General features: G+C 51.5%; 5 protein-coding genes across 5 annotated transcripts; 4 read left to right on the top strand and 1 right to left on the bottom strand.

Moving 5' to 3' along the window:
- Window positions 1-8: 8 nt before the first annotated feature.
- Window positions 9-1,728, top strand: EDD37DRAFT_623154 (cinnamyl-alcohol dehydrogenase). Its single transcript, XM_062816100.1, has one exon. It carries the CDS (start codon window positions 449-451, stop codon window positions 1,445-1,447), a length of 999 nt encoding a protein of 332 aa, XP_062673599.1. The 5' UTR covers window positions 9-448; the 3' UTR covers window positions 1,448-1,728.
- A 40-nt stretch (window positions 1,729-1,768) lies between these two features.
- EDD37DRAFT_273326 (Ribokinase-like protein) lies at window positions 1,769-3,424 on the top strand. Its single transcript, XM_062810970.1, has one exon. The coding sequence runs from the start codon at window positions 2,017-2,019 to the stop codon at window positions 3,040-3,042; it is 1,026 nt and encodes a 341-aa protein (XP_062673598.1). The 5' UTR covers window positions 1,769-2,016; the 3' UTR covers window positions 3,043-3,424.
- Window positions 3,193-4,115, bottom strand: EDD37DRAFT_273305 (uncharacterized protein). Its single transcript, XM_062810969.1, has 3 exons — window positions 3,856-4,115; window positions 3,565-3,800; window positions 3,193-3,500 (listed from the first exon to the last, which is right to left on the bottom strand). The coding sequence occupies exons 1-3, from the start codon at window positions 4,024-4,026 to the stop codon at window positions 3,344-3,346; spliced, it is 564 nt and encodes a 187-aa protein (XP_062673597.1). The 5' UTR covers window positions 4,027-4,115; the 3' UTR covers window positions 3,193-3,343.
- A 567-nt stretch (window positions 4,116-4,682) lies between these two features.
- On the top strand, window positions 4,683-7,870 carry EDD37DRAFT_647369 (uncharacterized protein; the record flags this gene model as incomplete). Its single annotated transcript, XM_062817858.1, has 2 exons — window positions 4,683-7,006; window positions 7,099-7,870. The coding sequence occupies 2 exons, from the start codon at window positions 4,683-4,685 to the stop codon at window positions 7,868-7,870; spliced, it is 3,096 nt and encodes a 1,031-aa protein (XP_062673596.1).
- Window positions 7,871-9,199: 1,329 nt separating this feature from the next.
- Window positions 9,200-13,864, top strand: EDD37DRAFT_273248 (uncharacterized protein). Its single transcript, XM_062810968.1, has one exon. The coding sequence runs from the start codon at window positions 9,545-9,547 to the stop codon at window positions 13,385-13,387; it is 3,843 nt and encodes a 1,280-aa protein (XP_062673595.1). The 5' UTR covers window positions 9,200-9,544; the 3' UTR covers window positions 13,388-13,864.
- Window positions 13,865-14,092: the final 228 nt, after the last annotated feature.

Here is a 14,092-nt window from a genome sequence, read left to right as displayed (position 1 = left end):
AAATGCACCCGTCGCAACTGATGAGTAAACACCCAAAGTGGTACTAAAGGTCATCAACATGCATACCTTCAAGCAGCAAGGAAGGCCGAGTGGCTTTCAAAATTGTATTCCATGGCCACGATGAGGATAGCTTCGGGACAGCAGCCTCATTCAATTAATTCCCGTGCCAATGACTGGTGGGATCATCGCGGGTTTCGGCGATCAGCAAGCAATAAGTCAACAACTTCGGTTTAGTATCGTCAGCAAATGTGCAATGCACGATGAGCAGCGTGGCCTCGAATGCGATGGAAAGGTAGGTATTGCCTCAGCCGAGCTGGAGACCCAGAGGGAAATCAGGTATAAATTCGTGCTACCTACTCTCTCTTCCATCTCTCCAACGGGCATTCGACAGTACTCATTCGACCTCTTCAACTGATTTACTCAATACCTCTCATCAAAGCCTTCTGCAATGACTGGCGAACTTGTCCTCCTAACAGGTGGTACTGGCCACTTGGGCTACCGCACTCTTGTCGAAGCTCTTTCGAAAGGATACAGGGTCCGCGCTGCTGTCCGATCTGAAGCGAAGGCTGCCGGGATCAAGTCAGCAAAGTCTACTCAGCCATATCTGAACCAATTGACCTTCGTTACTGTGCCGAATATTGAGACGGATGGTGCCTTTGACGACGCCGTCAAAGACGTGGATTACATCGTCCACTTGGCTTCACCATTGGCAAATCCTACTGATGACGATGAGAAGAATATAATTCAACCCGCCATTCGAGGAACCCTGAGTATCCTCTATTCTGCCCTCAAGCATCCTTCCGTCAAGAAAGTCGTCATTACCTCGTCCGTGGCAGCAGTTCTTCCGGTCGAGCCAAAGCCCTTCGATGCTGACAGTGTCCAGCCGGATCCACAGGGCCCGTACCCCGATACATTCACTGCCTACTCGGCAAGCAAGAAGTTCGCACTCAACCGAACACGAGACTTCATTGCTAAGGAGAAGCCTCAGTTTTCCATCATCAATGTAATGCCGACTTTTGTCGTTGGGAAGAATGAGCTGTCGACCACACCAGAAGCCGTCAATGACGGTTCAAACAGGCTCGCTCTGGTCCCCATCTTGGGGGTCAACAATCCTGACTCGGTGCCATCCTTTGTTTGCCATGTGGATGATGTGGCTTTTGTCCATGTCGCTGCCCTAGACCCAAAGGTCAAAGGAAATCATAATTTCGGGGTCAATTACCTCAGCGAGAAGCCGTATCAGTGGAATGATGGGATCGATATCGTCAAGAAACACTTTCCGAAAGAGGTTGAACAAGGCATCTTCCCTCTTGGCGGATCCCAAACATCCCTCATTGTGCCTTTTGACGCAAGCAAGACCGAGGAGGTGTTGGGGTTCAAGTTCAAGAATTATGAGCAACAAATTGTCTCTCTGGCAGGTCATTACGCAGCAGTAGCTGCGAAGGCATAAGTCCAAGGTGGCTGTTGTGCACTTATGGGCGATGGGACCATAGGACCAAAGTAAGAATTTAAATCAAACATACCCAATTTCATCCATGTAGGGCACTAAGCACTAATGGACACCTGATTGAAGGGTGATCGACAAGGCTGAGAACTCGCGTGGTCTCTTGTATAAGGTCGGCGGATGTTTATCCCGAAGAGATCTTGATTTTATTCCCGGGGGTAACAACACAGAACTCACCATAGCACGCAATATATGGCCTGTGTCAGTCTAGCCAACTTGTCTGTATATCATCGCTAAATCATTGTTTTCGGTCGCTTAATATCACAATATTTGAACCTTGCCCCAGGGATGGTCATCATTATTCATATCTTCCACCTTGCATTGGACTTATCTCCATCGTGACGCAGCCAGATCTGCTTCTGACATCACTGCCTTCACATTGGCACACGTCGATATGCTCCTCCATCCTGCTTCATGACTAGCTTTCAAAATTCGTTTATCGCTTCGCTTACAGCTCTAACCTACTAGGATTTTTGATATTCCTCCCCCCAAGACCAACTCGCAATTCAAATTCAATGAGCTCAGATTCCGGCCAGATCAAGATGTCTGCCGCATCGCGCGCCATGTTGTCCAAGGTCAAGAAGCTCGTCCCTCCCATGCTGGAGAAATTCCACAAGGGTCAGCTAGGTCGAGTTGCTGTCATCGGCGGCAGTGCCGACTACACGGGAGCACCGTACTTCTCGGCCATGGCCTCGGCACGTCTAGGTTGTGATCTGTCCTATGTCTTCTGCGAGCCGTCCGCTGCGCAAACAATCAAATCGTACTCGCCCAACCTCATGGTCTCTCCGATCCTTCGATCCACCGCCTCGATATCACAAGCCCAGAAAGATAAGGAACCCTCTGGTGAAGAGCTTGCACAGCCGATCATCGACATGCTCCCACGTCTACATGTGCTCGTTATTGGGCCAGGTTTGGGAAGAGACGTTGTAACTCAGAAGCAGGTGAAGGCCGTCATTACTGCTGCCAGGAAACACGATCCTCCTGTGCCGATGGTTCTGGACGCTGATGCTTTGTGGCTTGTACAAACAGACCCAGACCTGATCAAGGGCCACAAGGAGTGTATCCTGACACCCAATGTGGTCGAGTTTGGCAGGCTCGCTAAGGCATTGGGTATGGACCAGAACCAGGGTGACCCAGAGAAGGCGTGCCAGGAGGTCTCCAAAGTCTTGGGCGGTGTTTGCATCATCCAGAAGGGTCCTGTGGACTACATCTCCCAGGGTATCGACACCACTATTTCCGACTTCCAGGGTGGTCTGAAGCGGGCTGGTGGTCAGGGTGATACATTGACTGGATCGCTAGGTACGTTCCTTGCCTGGCGAGAGCTGTATCACGAGGACCTGTGGGACGTTGGCCCGGAGAGAATGAGTCGAGAGGAGACTCTATTGGTCGTGGCATTCGGAGGCAGTGCCATCACGAGGGAGTGTTCACGCCGTGCATTTGCTAAGAGACAGAGGAGTCTTCAAGCAAGCGATTTGACAGAGGAGGTACACAACTCGTTCCTCGCATTGATTGGAGAACCAGTGGAGCTACCAAATTTGTGAAGAGCAGGAGATTAGCTGAAAGCAGATGTAAGGTTGGAGATGCATCCTAATGCTTCAACTGGTGGCCGCGACCACAGACTTTGTTGTTTATAGCGTATGTCGGATCTGTACTGGTAACTTCATGCATGGGAACAAGTAATGAATTCAGAATGCTTCCTGTATGATGCTCGCGTTGTCCGGTGTGAACTGCTCCCTGTGTGTAGAACTGAAATCTCAATCATGACATGCTTAGCCCATATCTTGCCCACCCGCTTGGGCATATGTACAGTGCGACGATGATGTATGATCTGATCCCCCTCGTCTAGTCGTAAACAGAGACGCCATTATTTCTTTTTAGCCTCGCTACTCGCTCTTGCTCCGCCACCTCGCTTTCTTGCTTGTAAAATTTGGCCAGTTCAGAAAGGTCGGCGGAGCCTTGACCAGCGGAGACGTTGTACGGTGATCCAGCATTGAAGAGCCTGCAAAGAAAGTGGTCAGCAGATGAACTCGACAGCAGCAGCAATGTGCGGCAGGACGGCTCACTCTGGTAGTCTCAGCGTTGGACCGCTCTCGTCTCTTGAGACGCCAGAAAATAACTGACGCTCGGCCGCGGCCTGCTCCATCATCGTCGTGTGTATGACGTTCTTCGTTTCGTCGGCCTTTTTGTTGTCTTCATATTTCTTGATCTGGCGGGAGACGAAATTGTCGCCCGGAGAACTTGCGAGTGAGTATAACACATAGGCGAACGGAATGAAGGCTATGCTGAAATAGAAACCTCTCTGTTGATGACTGTCAGTACCCGCAGAGAGAGCCGCTCGTGTCTCTCGAGCTTACACTCAGGTGTTCGCTCCCCGCGCCTGATTCAACGTGCAGGGCGCTCTCTTTCGCTCCTCCATGACCGTGACCATGGCCTGCTTCATGTCCGGCGTATCTGCGTGGTTGACGCGGTAACGAGCGCCTCAAGGGACGAGCTGCAGCTCTCGCCCCTGTTGAGAGGAACGACATGGTGACTTGGAGCTGCAGAGAAGTTGTTCGTTAGGCGCAGCCTGCAATGTCCCTACTACATTGACGTCTTTAGAGGGCAGAGTTCAAGCCCAAGCTACTTCCATGCCAAGCGGCACTAATCCCTTTTTGGCCGTATACCGGCCTGTTTGATCTTCCGAGATTTAATTCCACGACTTGCATTGCTGAACCTTTCGTCGAACGTCTGATGATCCAATCGCTACATGCCACGCACTCATTCCATTCATGCCCATCGCCATGTCTGCCACAAGTGATTGTGAACATGGTTCATGCAAAATGCTCGCACCGCGTGTCTGTGGGGCGGGGAAAAGTCCGTCGCAGCCTCACTAGCCCCTGGTCGGGCAGCAAAGCTGCCACCTTAAACCACTCGGGAACATGCACGATGTTTGCGAAATGCTGATCTTACTTGCTTCGGCCTTAAAACCTGTCCCAAGGCTCTGATGTTTTGCCAATTTTGCATACTTGAACTGTTGCGATCTCTGTTCCTGGGCTCAGTCCGTATGCATGCTCAACTATCAAGCTGATATATACAATAACTTAATGAGACTGAAAAGCGTCCTTCTGTCGCACGATTGCTTTCCACAGTGAACTTCTCTTACTGTCCACCAATCTGCTCACTACCTAAATAGCCAACAATCATGTCGACCACGTCATATCAAACGAACGCCAAACCGAGAGGCCGCGCTGGGAGCTACAGCGAAAGTTCCGAAAAGCAGAGTAGTAGCAGGGCATCCAGCTCTGCATCTTTGCGACTCTCCAAAACGTTGTCAAGAGCCCTCGACGAAGTCTTTGTGCCGAGGAATAGTCGACCTAGCTCGCCTATTGTGTACGTTCGTCGATCAAAAACTCACGACCTTGGCCGACTAGAGTCCGTCATGACCTCTCCCAGGCACTCAACAAGTTCGGTGCGATCAGCCAGGGCCATGGAACCAAATCTTGACGATGCTCAAAAATCAAGAAAGGATGGACTAAGCAAGGAAAAGCCGGTCATCATCGCAGAGCCCGAGGGTCAAGGGCCCAATAGGGCAACTGAAGATTTGCAAATTGCGGCAGGAGGGAGTAGCGGCCAGTCAATATCGGCGCCGCTCTCTGTGCGGTCGCCGTCATCAATGCAACCGACTGTCATCGAAGAAGCCGACGAGACCCTGGTCGCAAAACCTCTGTCCCTTGAGAAAACAGTGCCTTCCATTGCAGAAGGTCCGGACGTAGGACACTCGTCTGCAATCACCGAGTCTGCGCCGACAGATGTCGCACCTGTCCTATCACATGCTGCGGTGGACTCCTCTTCGCCATTCCAACCTACCCCGACACCAATCGTTGGGCCTTCAGAGGCAACTCATCAGGATACACTGGTCGCACCGTCTCCGCAAGCTCCAGTGACCTTTATTCAACCTACGCTTGTTCACTCTCTACCAGGAGGTAGTGAAGTAGAAGTTCCGATACCTATCAGAGGTGATCCTATTCGTGAGACTGAAGGCAATGAACACTGTCAAGGACATCCCAACACTGGTTCCCCGTTGGCCTCGCCGCCGCAATCCCCTATGTTTTATCAGCACGTGGGCCGGCCGGCTTCCCAACCTGCACCATACCCCTCCAGGTATCCATATCCACACCCTCACATCAACAACTCTCCAAGTCAACATCCGTTCTATCCTGCTCCTTTCCCATTCCCCATGGCTCCGTTCAGCCTACCGGAGACAGTCTTCAGCCCTGGCTCGGGAAGCGCCAAAGACGAGCGGACAAAGTTGTTAGAGAAAGTATCCAATGTGCTTCCCGACATCAACCGCCTCCTTCACTACTACCAAGAAACCCAAGGTCTTCTGAGTCAAAAGGACCATCTGGTAAAGCAAAACGAGACACAACATGAAGAAGCGATGAATAGAATCAAGATAGAGTTGAGCGTTACAAAGGAAGAATACGAAAGAATTATAGGTGAACAAGCCAGCGAAAATCTTAGACTCAAAAGCAACGTCAGAGAACAAGCTGAGAAGATTTCGGGATTGGAGCGTATATCACGCGAAGCAAGTGGTACCAAAGAGCAATTGGCAGATCTGCAGGCAAAACAACAGTCATTGCAGCAGCAAATGGAGCAGGTCAAAGCGCACAACGAGGAACTTCTGAGCCAAACGCGTATCATGGAAGGTAAGTTGGAAAGCATCAAGAAAGACGCCGATATCAGTAAGGCAGAGCATGGCCAGGCTATCACAAAGCTAAAGATAGAGCATGAAAAAACGCTCGCAGACAAGGAGGAAAACCGTGCAAGGCTACTGAATGACCAGAAGTCCAGTCTTTCAAAGACTCAACTCGACTTAGCTGGCATGATCACCAAGCATACGCAACAGAAAAGGGATCTGGAGCTCGCTCGATTGACCATTTCGCAGCAGGAAGAATTACTAGCACGCAAAGACAAAGAGTTGGCAGACACTCTTGATTTGCACAAGAGCCAGCTACAGGCCACGACTAGGGCTTGGGATGAGAGGGCCGACGAGCACAAGAAAGAAATGTCATCACTGTCTGAGAAGCTTGCAGGTATCATTGCTAGGAATAAAGCCAAGTCAGAAGCTCTCCGTGCTTCGCATCAGAAGGATATTGACCAACTGAGGAAAACGGCGGATGAGGAGCGCTTGAAGCTTGTCGAGTCTCTTGAGCTGCGCGAGAAAGACTTACGAATTGAGCTTAATGACTCACAGAACTCACTGCGCAAGTTACAGGACGAGCTCGATGGAAGATATGAAGGCCATCGAAAATTAGAGTCCGAGCTTGCAGTTGAAAGGAAAGCCCACGACGATCTCAAGAACCGCCACGAGACCGCCACGAGCCACCACCTTGCACTTGCGAGTTCAATGCTGAGTCTGAGAAGCAAGCAAGCTGAATGGGCGCGAGAAGCTGAAAGAATGGACCGAATATTGCAGAGCCTGGGACAAGTTGGCTCTAGGAGTAAAGGCGATACAGATCAGTTTTTGTGAGTGGGCTCTGGTGTATTCGTGGTGGGTTTGTGATCTCCTTTCCTCATCCGGCCAACCCAGACGTTGTGGTGCTGACATTTGGTCCCAGTATAAAGGCTTTTGATCAGCTAGCGCTATTGGTGGTAAGACTCTCGAAGGAGTATTGCAGTACTTCTTTGGTGTGCACCACTACGTTCCAAGAGCAGTGTACAGATGTGGGTCTACCAGATTTTACGGACGACACCGAAGCGGTTAGAAGTCTACAGTCCCTCTTTGCCGAGAGCCAGGTATGGAAAGTACTTCACGAAGTCATCTTTCTACCTTTCATGTTCGGCTCGGCAGGCGACGACCTTACTGATACTGCATCAAGCACATGCCTACCGAAAGTCTCGAAGCTGATCACGAGGAAGAGCGTGCGCCGAGAAGCGATCTGGCGTGCTATCACGATGCAGGCTATCTATGCGAGCGACTATGGCCGCAAGGCCGCCATTGCCACTGCGACGTTAGCAAGCTGGGAGATTATGCACAAATTGCAGCGATTGTGTGCACCCGAACTACATTCACAGCTGTTCCAAGATGTTCGCGTAATAGTCAAATCGGCGGTGCATATATGGCGACAGGCTCGACTCGTGTTGGATCCGATTTACTCCAGCTTAGAGACCAAAGAGGACGCAAAAAGGGGGCAGGACAGGAAGCTGGCTACGAACGACTCCGATGTCGTGCTTTGGCTACGGCCACACATTGTGAGGGAAGATCTGATGATGAGCATACGGACAGATGAAGACGGTGGGCAAGACAATGACAGCCAGGAAACATGCTACGTTTACCTCCAAGGGAAAACACTAGGGTTGAAGCAATTAATGGATTTGACACGGCAATAAGAGATGTTATGAGCCATGCGGTTTGAATGCACGTGTATTGAGACAAGAGACTCTAACTAAGTAGAAGAGTGACATTGTCTGCTGCTAGTATGTACAATTACCTAGGTATGTACCTAGTATGGCATGGTGATTCCTTATGAGTCTGCCACGATTCCGCCCCGGCTAACAAGAACGTCATGGACTCAAGGGTAGGTAAGTCTATGGGGGCCCGAATGCAGGTCAAATGGGTCCCCAAAGTATCTAGACGGAGTATTTTTGGCTGTGTTGGTTTCCCCATTCGCCCATTCGTAAGGCTGATTTCCGGGGCTGTGCAGCAGTGTCTGTGGTAAATGTTCCTGGCCGCAAGCTCTCTTACTTCACACAAGTGCAAGCGCGATGCAGGTGGTTTTCCATGTGCATGCCTATGTAAATCCTTTCCCGAGTGATCATAATCTGGTGATACCACAAGACTTGCCATTCTCAAGTCGACATCACGTTGATCATATCTGGTCGAGGTTCACCGGTTAGAGCTACTGTGAGTCATGTGGAGTGGGTTGGTTCCTCTCCTCTCACCAGCAATGTTTTTCTGCACAACCACTAACTTAAGTTAACTTCTGCCAAAAGCACCTCCGGGGCTGCAACCGTCCAACGACGTCTGCGGGGACCAATACCGCCTGTGCCAGCCTGTGGCTTGTGAAGCTTCATGCCGGGAGATCCCTGCCGCTGTCTCTCGGAAGTGGAGAGCTGGCCCTGAACATCATCCACTGAGGAGCCATCTTTAACCGAGTTACGGCGCGCGGCTGTGTAACTTTAGTTTTTGGTGACCGCAGACAGAAACTCCAGCTGCCAAACTCACTTGCCATGTTTCTACTCCTCATGCGCTGCGCCGGCAAGAAAATGTTCCAATACCAAAGGTATACTCCCTTCAACATTGCTCCAACCTCCATCCCGACCTTCGAAGTCGCCGTTCTCTTCAATCTGTGCCGACCTTGCGCCATCCACATCAGATCGTCAACTGTATTCCATTGGTTTGGGCTCGATCAGGCTGTCTCTCCGACTTCCAGCGCATACACAGTACTCTACCACTAGAAACAACCCTCCCTCCTCGATGCCAGATTCTGCACCTCCTCGAATCCACAGCCGATCTGCCCTGCGACCACGCTAGTTCTTTTTCCGCCCTCCCTTGATCCTCGTGCGAGTACAGCCTCTCTGCAGCCGGTTTGTGACTTCACGACCAGGCCCTACCTGCCAGTCTCCGTCTTTGACAGACTGCGAACTCTCCTGGGCGGCGCCACAACTTCTCCGAGTTCTTCTCGACTTCTTCCTCCTTCTGTTTAGCGTCAACCATACATTTGACTCAGTACCATTCATATAACGGGTCGTCTCGTGGCGTATCCTTCGAACGAAACCCCACCACGTTGACATCTGGGCGCAACCTGCTCCGGCCCATCTTCGCCGGGTTAAAGACTATTGAAACAATCATACAAGGCCATTGTGTTCTGCTGTGGGAACTTTGGTGTTTAGCGACCTGCTTGTCTACTTTTCTGATCTCATGCTTTCGTGACGGACGCAAAAGTCCCTTGCCATGCGCCTACACAACGATAGCTTGACCCCTTTCAAATTGTTGGTACCTCGAGTACAGGTCTAGGAGGACGGAATCGTCCCTCCGTCTGCTACGACTCTATCACCCTGAAGATGTCGACCTCCGCATCTCTTCCTTTCAACGTTCATAATCACGGCCCGCATTCTCCCTCTTCAACAGCCCCAGACGTGTCCCGAGGTCGGCCAAATCCAGCTCACCATGGAAATGGAAACCTTCCGTCGAAGCCTCAGAGTCACCATCGCAATGCGAGCTTGACTTCCAATCCTTCGTCGGCCACCACTCTGGAAGTCAATCATAGTCAAAACTACTGGGGAGGTCAACTGTTGAACTTGCCGACCGCTGACAGCCCTCGAACGGTTCAGCCGTCGGCAGACTTCAGCAACTTTGAAGAGAATGCATCACACCATGAATCTTCCTTCGACGACTTCCTGACAAATGAAGCTTCCTCCGTCAATCACATCAGTGAGCATACAACGCCACAAGAGCTGATCTGGGAACAACAGTTCTTGGTTCAGGACCCACAACCACACATACTAGACACTTCCTCTTCCAACACTTGTGAATCATCTCACGGTATCGCAGAGAGCTCAGACATTGACGATTTCTTTGGGAGAGGCCAGGATCCCCTTAACAAGTTCGCTTATGAAGAAGAGCTGTTCGACACCTCATCCACAGTGGTCAAGGAGCCATCAGTGCAGCACTTTGCGAATGGGGAGACTGTCGGTCAAGCTCAACATTCAGAGATGCATCACCTTGCTATCTGCTCCAATCCTGATCGGAGAGAAAGCTGTCGCACGCTCAGAGTTGAGACGAATACCCACCGACGCCTCTCCACAGACCAGGCAGTAGGTGCTGGGCATGTCACGACGTCCACGATGCGGGCGCGAAGTCCCGTCCTGATGGTGTCGAGCTACGATGCAACAGAGCCAACACGACCAGGAAGAGCAGTCGAAGTTCATGCTTTCACCAAGCGAAGCCGCGATAGCGAAGAATTTGACGACGACGAGGCGGGTGTTGTGGTAGCAGCAAACGCTTTATACAGAGATGCGAACATCTCCCCTCACTCGAGGCGTTCTCTTTCCGGTGATTCGCGACGGGCTGGTTTGGAGCCCCAGCAAAGAGGCGATGACACGGTCACTTCGATCAAGGAGCGTGAGGAACAGCGTCACATAGACGAGAAAAATGCTGAGGTCCAGACATGGCTAGCATCTAGCGATGCTGAAACTGAATCTACAGACGCACATCCCCTTCTGATACGGCAAAACAGCAGGAGTCGCTTTCGCACAATAGGCGGCCAGCTCGGTCACTTGAGCACTGTTGGCTCTGACTTGACCATACCGGGACCTGGGTTGTTGGTTGAGGTAGATATTGACGATGAATACTTTGATGATGAGTCTATAACATCTTCTCAGAAGGAGGAGCATACTGAACAGACCGTCGGAGACTACCACACCGCCGGCTCACCATTACTGTCACCTAGGGCACTTCAAGGTCGGGAGTCTTCCGACAGCAGTGCTTTTCCGGCTTTGGATCCGGTAGCTTCGCCCGAGGAACAGGAACCCCTCCCTCATCAATTTTACAAGCGTGGCCCATGGCAAGATCCTGTCCAAGGCCCTGCCAGTGACGAACAAAGTCAACCGAACTCTTCTAGTGCGGCCGCATACAAATTCAATCAAGAAGCGGCTAAGTGGGAGACCGCGTCGAGGGCAGCCACGTGGGGCACACGGCGGCGACTCAGCGAAAGCGAGATCAGATCCATCGTGGACGGCAGCCAGGTCCGTCACCTCTCTCTCACTCAACGAGGACGCGAACGTGGACATAGCTTCTTGAACAAGGCGCGCGGTCTATTGCCGCGTCGGAGCAGTAGCAACATCAAGCCAGAACCTTCAGCGGACAATGAATCTGCAATGCAAACCCACTCATCTCGAGGCTCTATTGGAACCATCAAACCAGCCCACCGAATACCGAGCTTCGGGACTTCTCGATCACCGCCTTTGGACACTGGCATGGCTCTGATAGCGATGACCGGTCAATTGGCGGCGGTTGGCCGAGGCAATTCTGTGAAGAAAGAGCCAGGATTGACCACTGCTTCAAGCTCTTTGCAGACCACAAAGAAGCACCGGAGCAAGAGCGACGTTTCCAAATCTGGAAAGTCCTCGACGCCAGGACTGAAAGAGCTGTGGGGATCTCATGGTGGCCCACCCATGCTAAAACTTGCATCTCCTGTGCAAGACCGTGAGTCTAGCTTCGCTGCCCCTGTCATTGACAACGACGACGCTCAAGCTGACGACGACGAGGATGAGCTTGCGGACGAGGTTGCCATCCGCATGGATTTGAATATTCGCGCGGAGGAGATTACACCCACGGTCGAAGGTTTCAAAGACCATGCCGGCAAGCTCAATCCGAGGCTTGAACCCTTCCTCCTTGACCGCATTGGTCAGGAACAAGTCCGACGGTACAAGAAATTGGTCGAAACTAAGATCAAGCATACACAGGCTGTGCAGACTCGGAAGATGTGCGCTTCAGGAAAGCACTGTTTTGAGCTCGGCGGAGAGGCGACTTTGTTGGCACCTAGAGCGAGCAGTAGGGATCCGGAAACCACCCGGACCCAGTTCCAGGTTAGCAACACCATCGACAATGAGATCGATGAGAGTGGCTTTACCGAAGGGGTCGTGACTCCTGCCCTATTCCCTCCTGGTATACCTCTGCCGCCTGTCAAAAGGTTACCGGCGGAGTTTGAGTGCCCGCTCTGCTTCAAAGTCAAGAAATTTCAGAAACCATCTGACTGGACTAAACATGTACATGAGGATATCCAGCCCTTTTCTTGCACCTTCCCCAATTGTTCAGAGGCGAAGTCGTTTAAACGAAAAGCCGACTGGGTGCGGCATGAAAATGAACGCCATCGCCATCTCGAGTGGTGGACCTGCAGCTCCAATGACTGCGCTCACATATGTTATCGCAAGGACAATTTTGTGCAGCATCTTGTGAGGGAACATAAAATGACAGAGCCGAAGATCAAGAATCGGGGTTCTAGCAGCAGCAAGATCAAGCCCGCCGATACTTCGGCATGGGATGAGGATAACGCGGTGGTGCGGATGATCGAGTCGTGCCGACACGAGACGACAAAGAAGCCTCGAGACGAACCTTGTCGATTCTGTGGTAATGTCTGCTCGAGTTTCAAAAAGCTGTCTGTGCACATGGGCAAGCACATGGAGCAGATCGCAATGCCTGTTCTTGACCTTGTTGACATGCGTCAAGTCACGCCGGACACGATCATCAGCCCCGTTGAACAGCCTCAAGCTGTAGCATCATCTTTTACTACACTCCCTGGCACCGTCAACGCTCTGGATATGAGCAATTTGTCTCCGTATCCAGTCAGCGCAACCTCGGCTTACCAGACGTCATCGGCAGGACAATCACCAGCCTCCATGCATGGACGTATGCAGAATGGTGGCTTCCAGCTTGAGCAAAGCTACTACCCTCCCCATACCATGGCATCTACAATGCAGGGTCAAACGGGACCTAGTACATATGGTGTTGCAGGCGGGTTCTCCACCGGGACTTTCATGAGTCCCAATGAGTATGTGCAGTCCACGAATATGCAGCAGCAACACGAACACAACCTGTCACCCCACACGCCGATGATGATGTCCCATGCGCAGCAAATTGCACCGGGCTATGGCAATACCAGCTTTGTGCCGCCGAGCGCAAACTACTCGCAACCCACAATGCAGTCAATGTACACCAATACGCCTACCATGCAAGGGTACATGCCTCAGTACGCTGCATCAGTGACCGGAAATCGTTCGTCGAACCATTCGCCACTTGGAATGAACCATCCCACAGGCCTTGGAATGCATACGATGAACCCACAATATGGTTATAGCGGCCCAGGGACTGGAGGCGACGGGTCGAACATGCATTTCCCCTCTTGAGCGAAAGTGTTCCCAAAAGTATCCGGGCTTGCTGAAGTGAGGCGAACCATGCTCGGGCAAGAGAGCCCGGAACCTGATGTGAACTGATGGAGCAGGTCGGTATCGGCCCGCCGACGACATGACATTTTGACGAAAGTTTTTACGAGGAAGGTCAGTTGATCATTCTTTCAGGATCCATATTGTTAGTCTAGATACCCAGGAGTTTTGGTGTGTGGTTTCTATATTAGGGTGGATGGTCTATAACACGGCAGTTGGGAGGTCATGATCGATGTTTCCGAAGTGGACATGTCGCGAGTTTTGGCACCGCAAGGTGCTTTGGATAAGATACTCAACCTTGAAAGTAACGCAGTTGAAAGAAAGAAGTTCTTTGCATGAAGCCACGTCGTCGGCCAAATCGTGATTCGAGGGGTTAGGCATACTGGCGGATGCTTGACTTCGGAGTCCTCGTCCCATGACCATACCTGTGCGAATTGTCGCTGAGTAATGAATGTAGGAGGGCGCGACTTGTAAAGATGCGAGACTTGGGAGTTTTGTTAGACTGTTCGTAACATTGCAGGTGGTAAGGTAGTTTCGTTGGAAACATACCTTACGGTACAGGCACGCATCTTGCCCGGATGTGGACTAGAGTAAGGCAGACTTGGGGGTTCGCGAACCAGCCATGCCTCACTAGCCAGGCACTGCTGGGATATTTGGTCCTGCCACCAA

The sequence above is a fragment of the Exophiala viscosa genome, assembly GCF_022695815.1.
Source record: "Exophiala viscosa unplaced genomic scaffold EDD37scaffold_2, whole genome shotgun sequence".
Lineage (NCBI taxonomy): Eukaryota > Fungi > Ascomycota > Eurotiomycetes > Chaetothyriales > Herpotrichiellaceae > Exophiala > Exophiala viscosa.
This window is presented reverse-complemented; position numbering and strand designations above follow the sequence as displayed.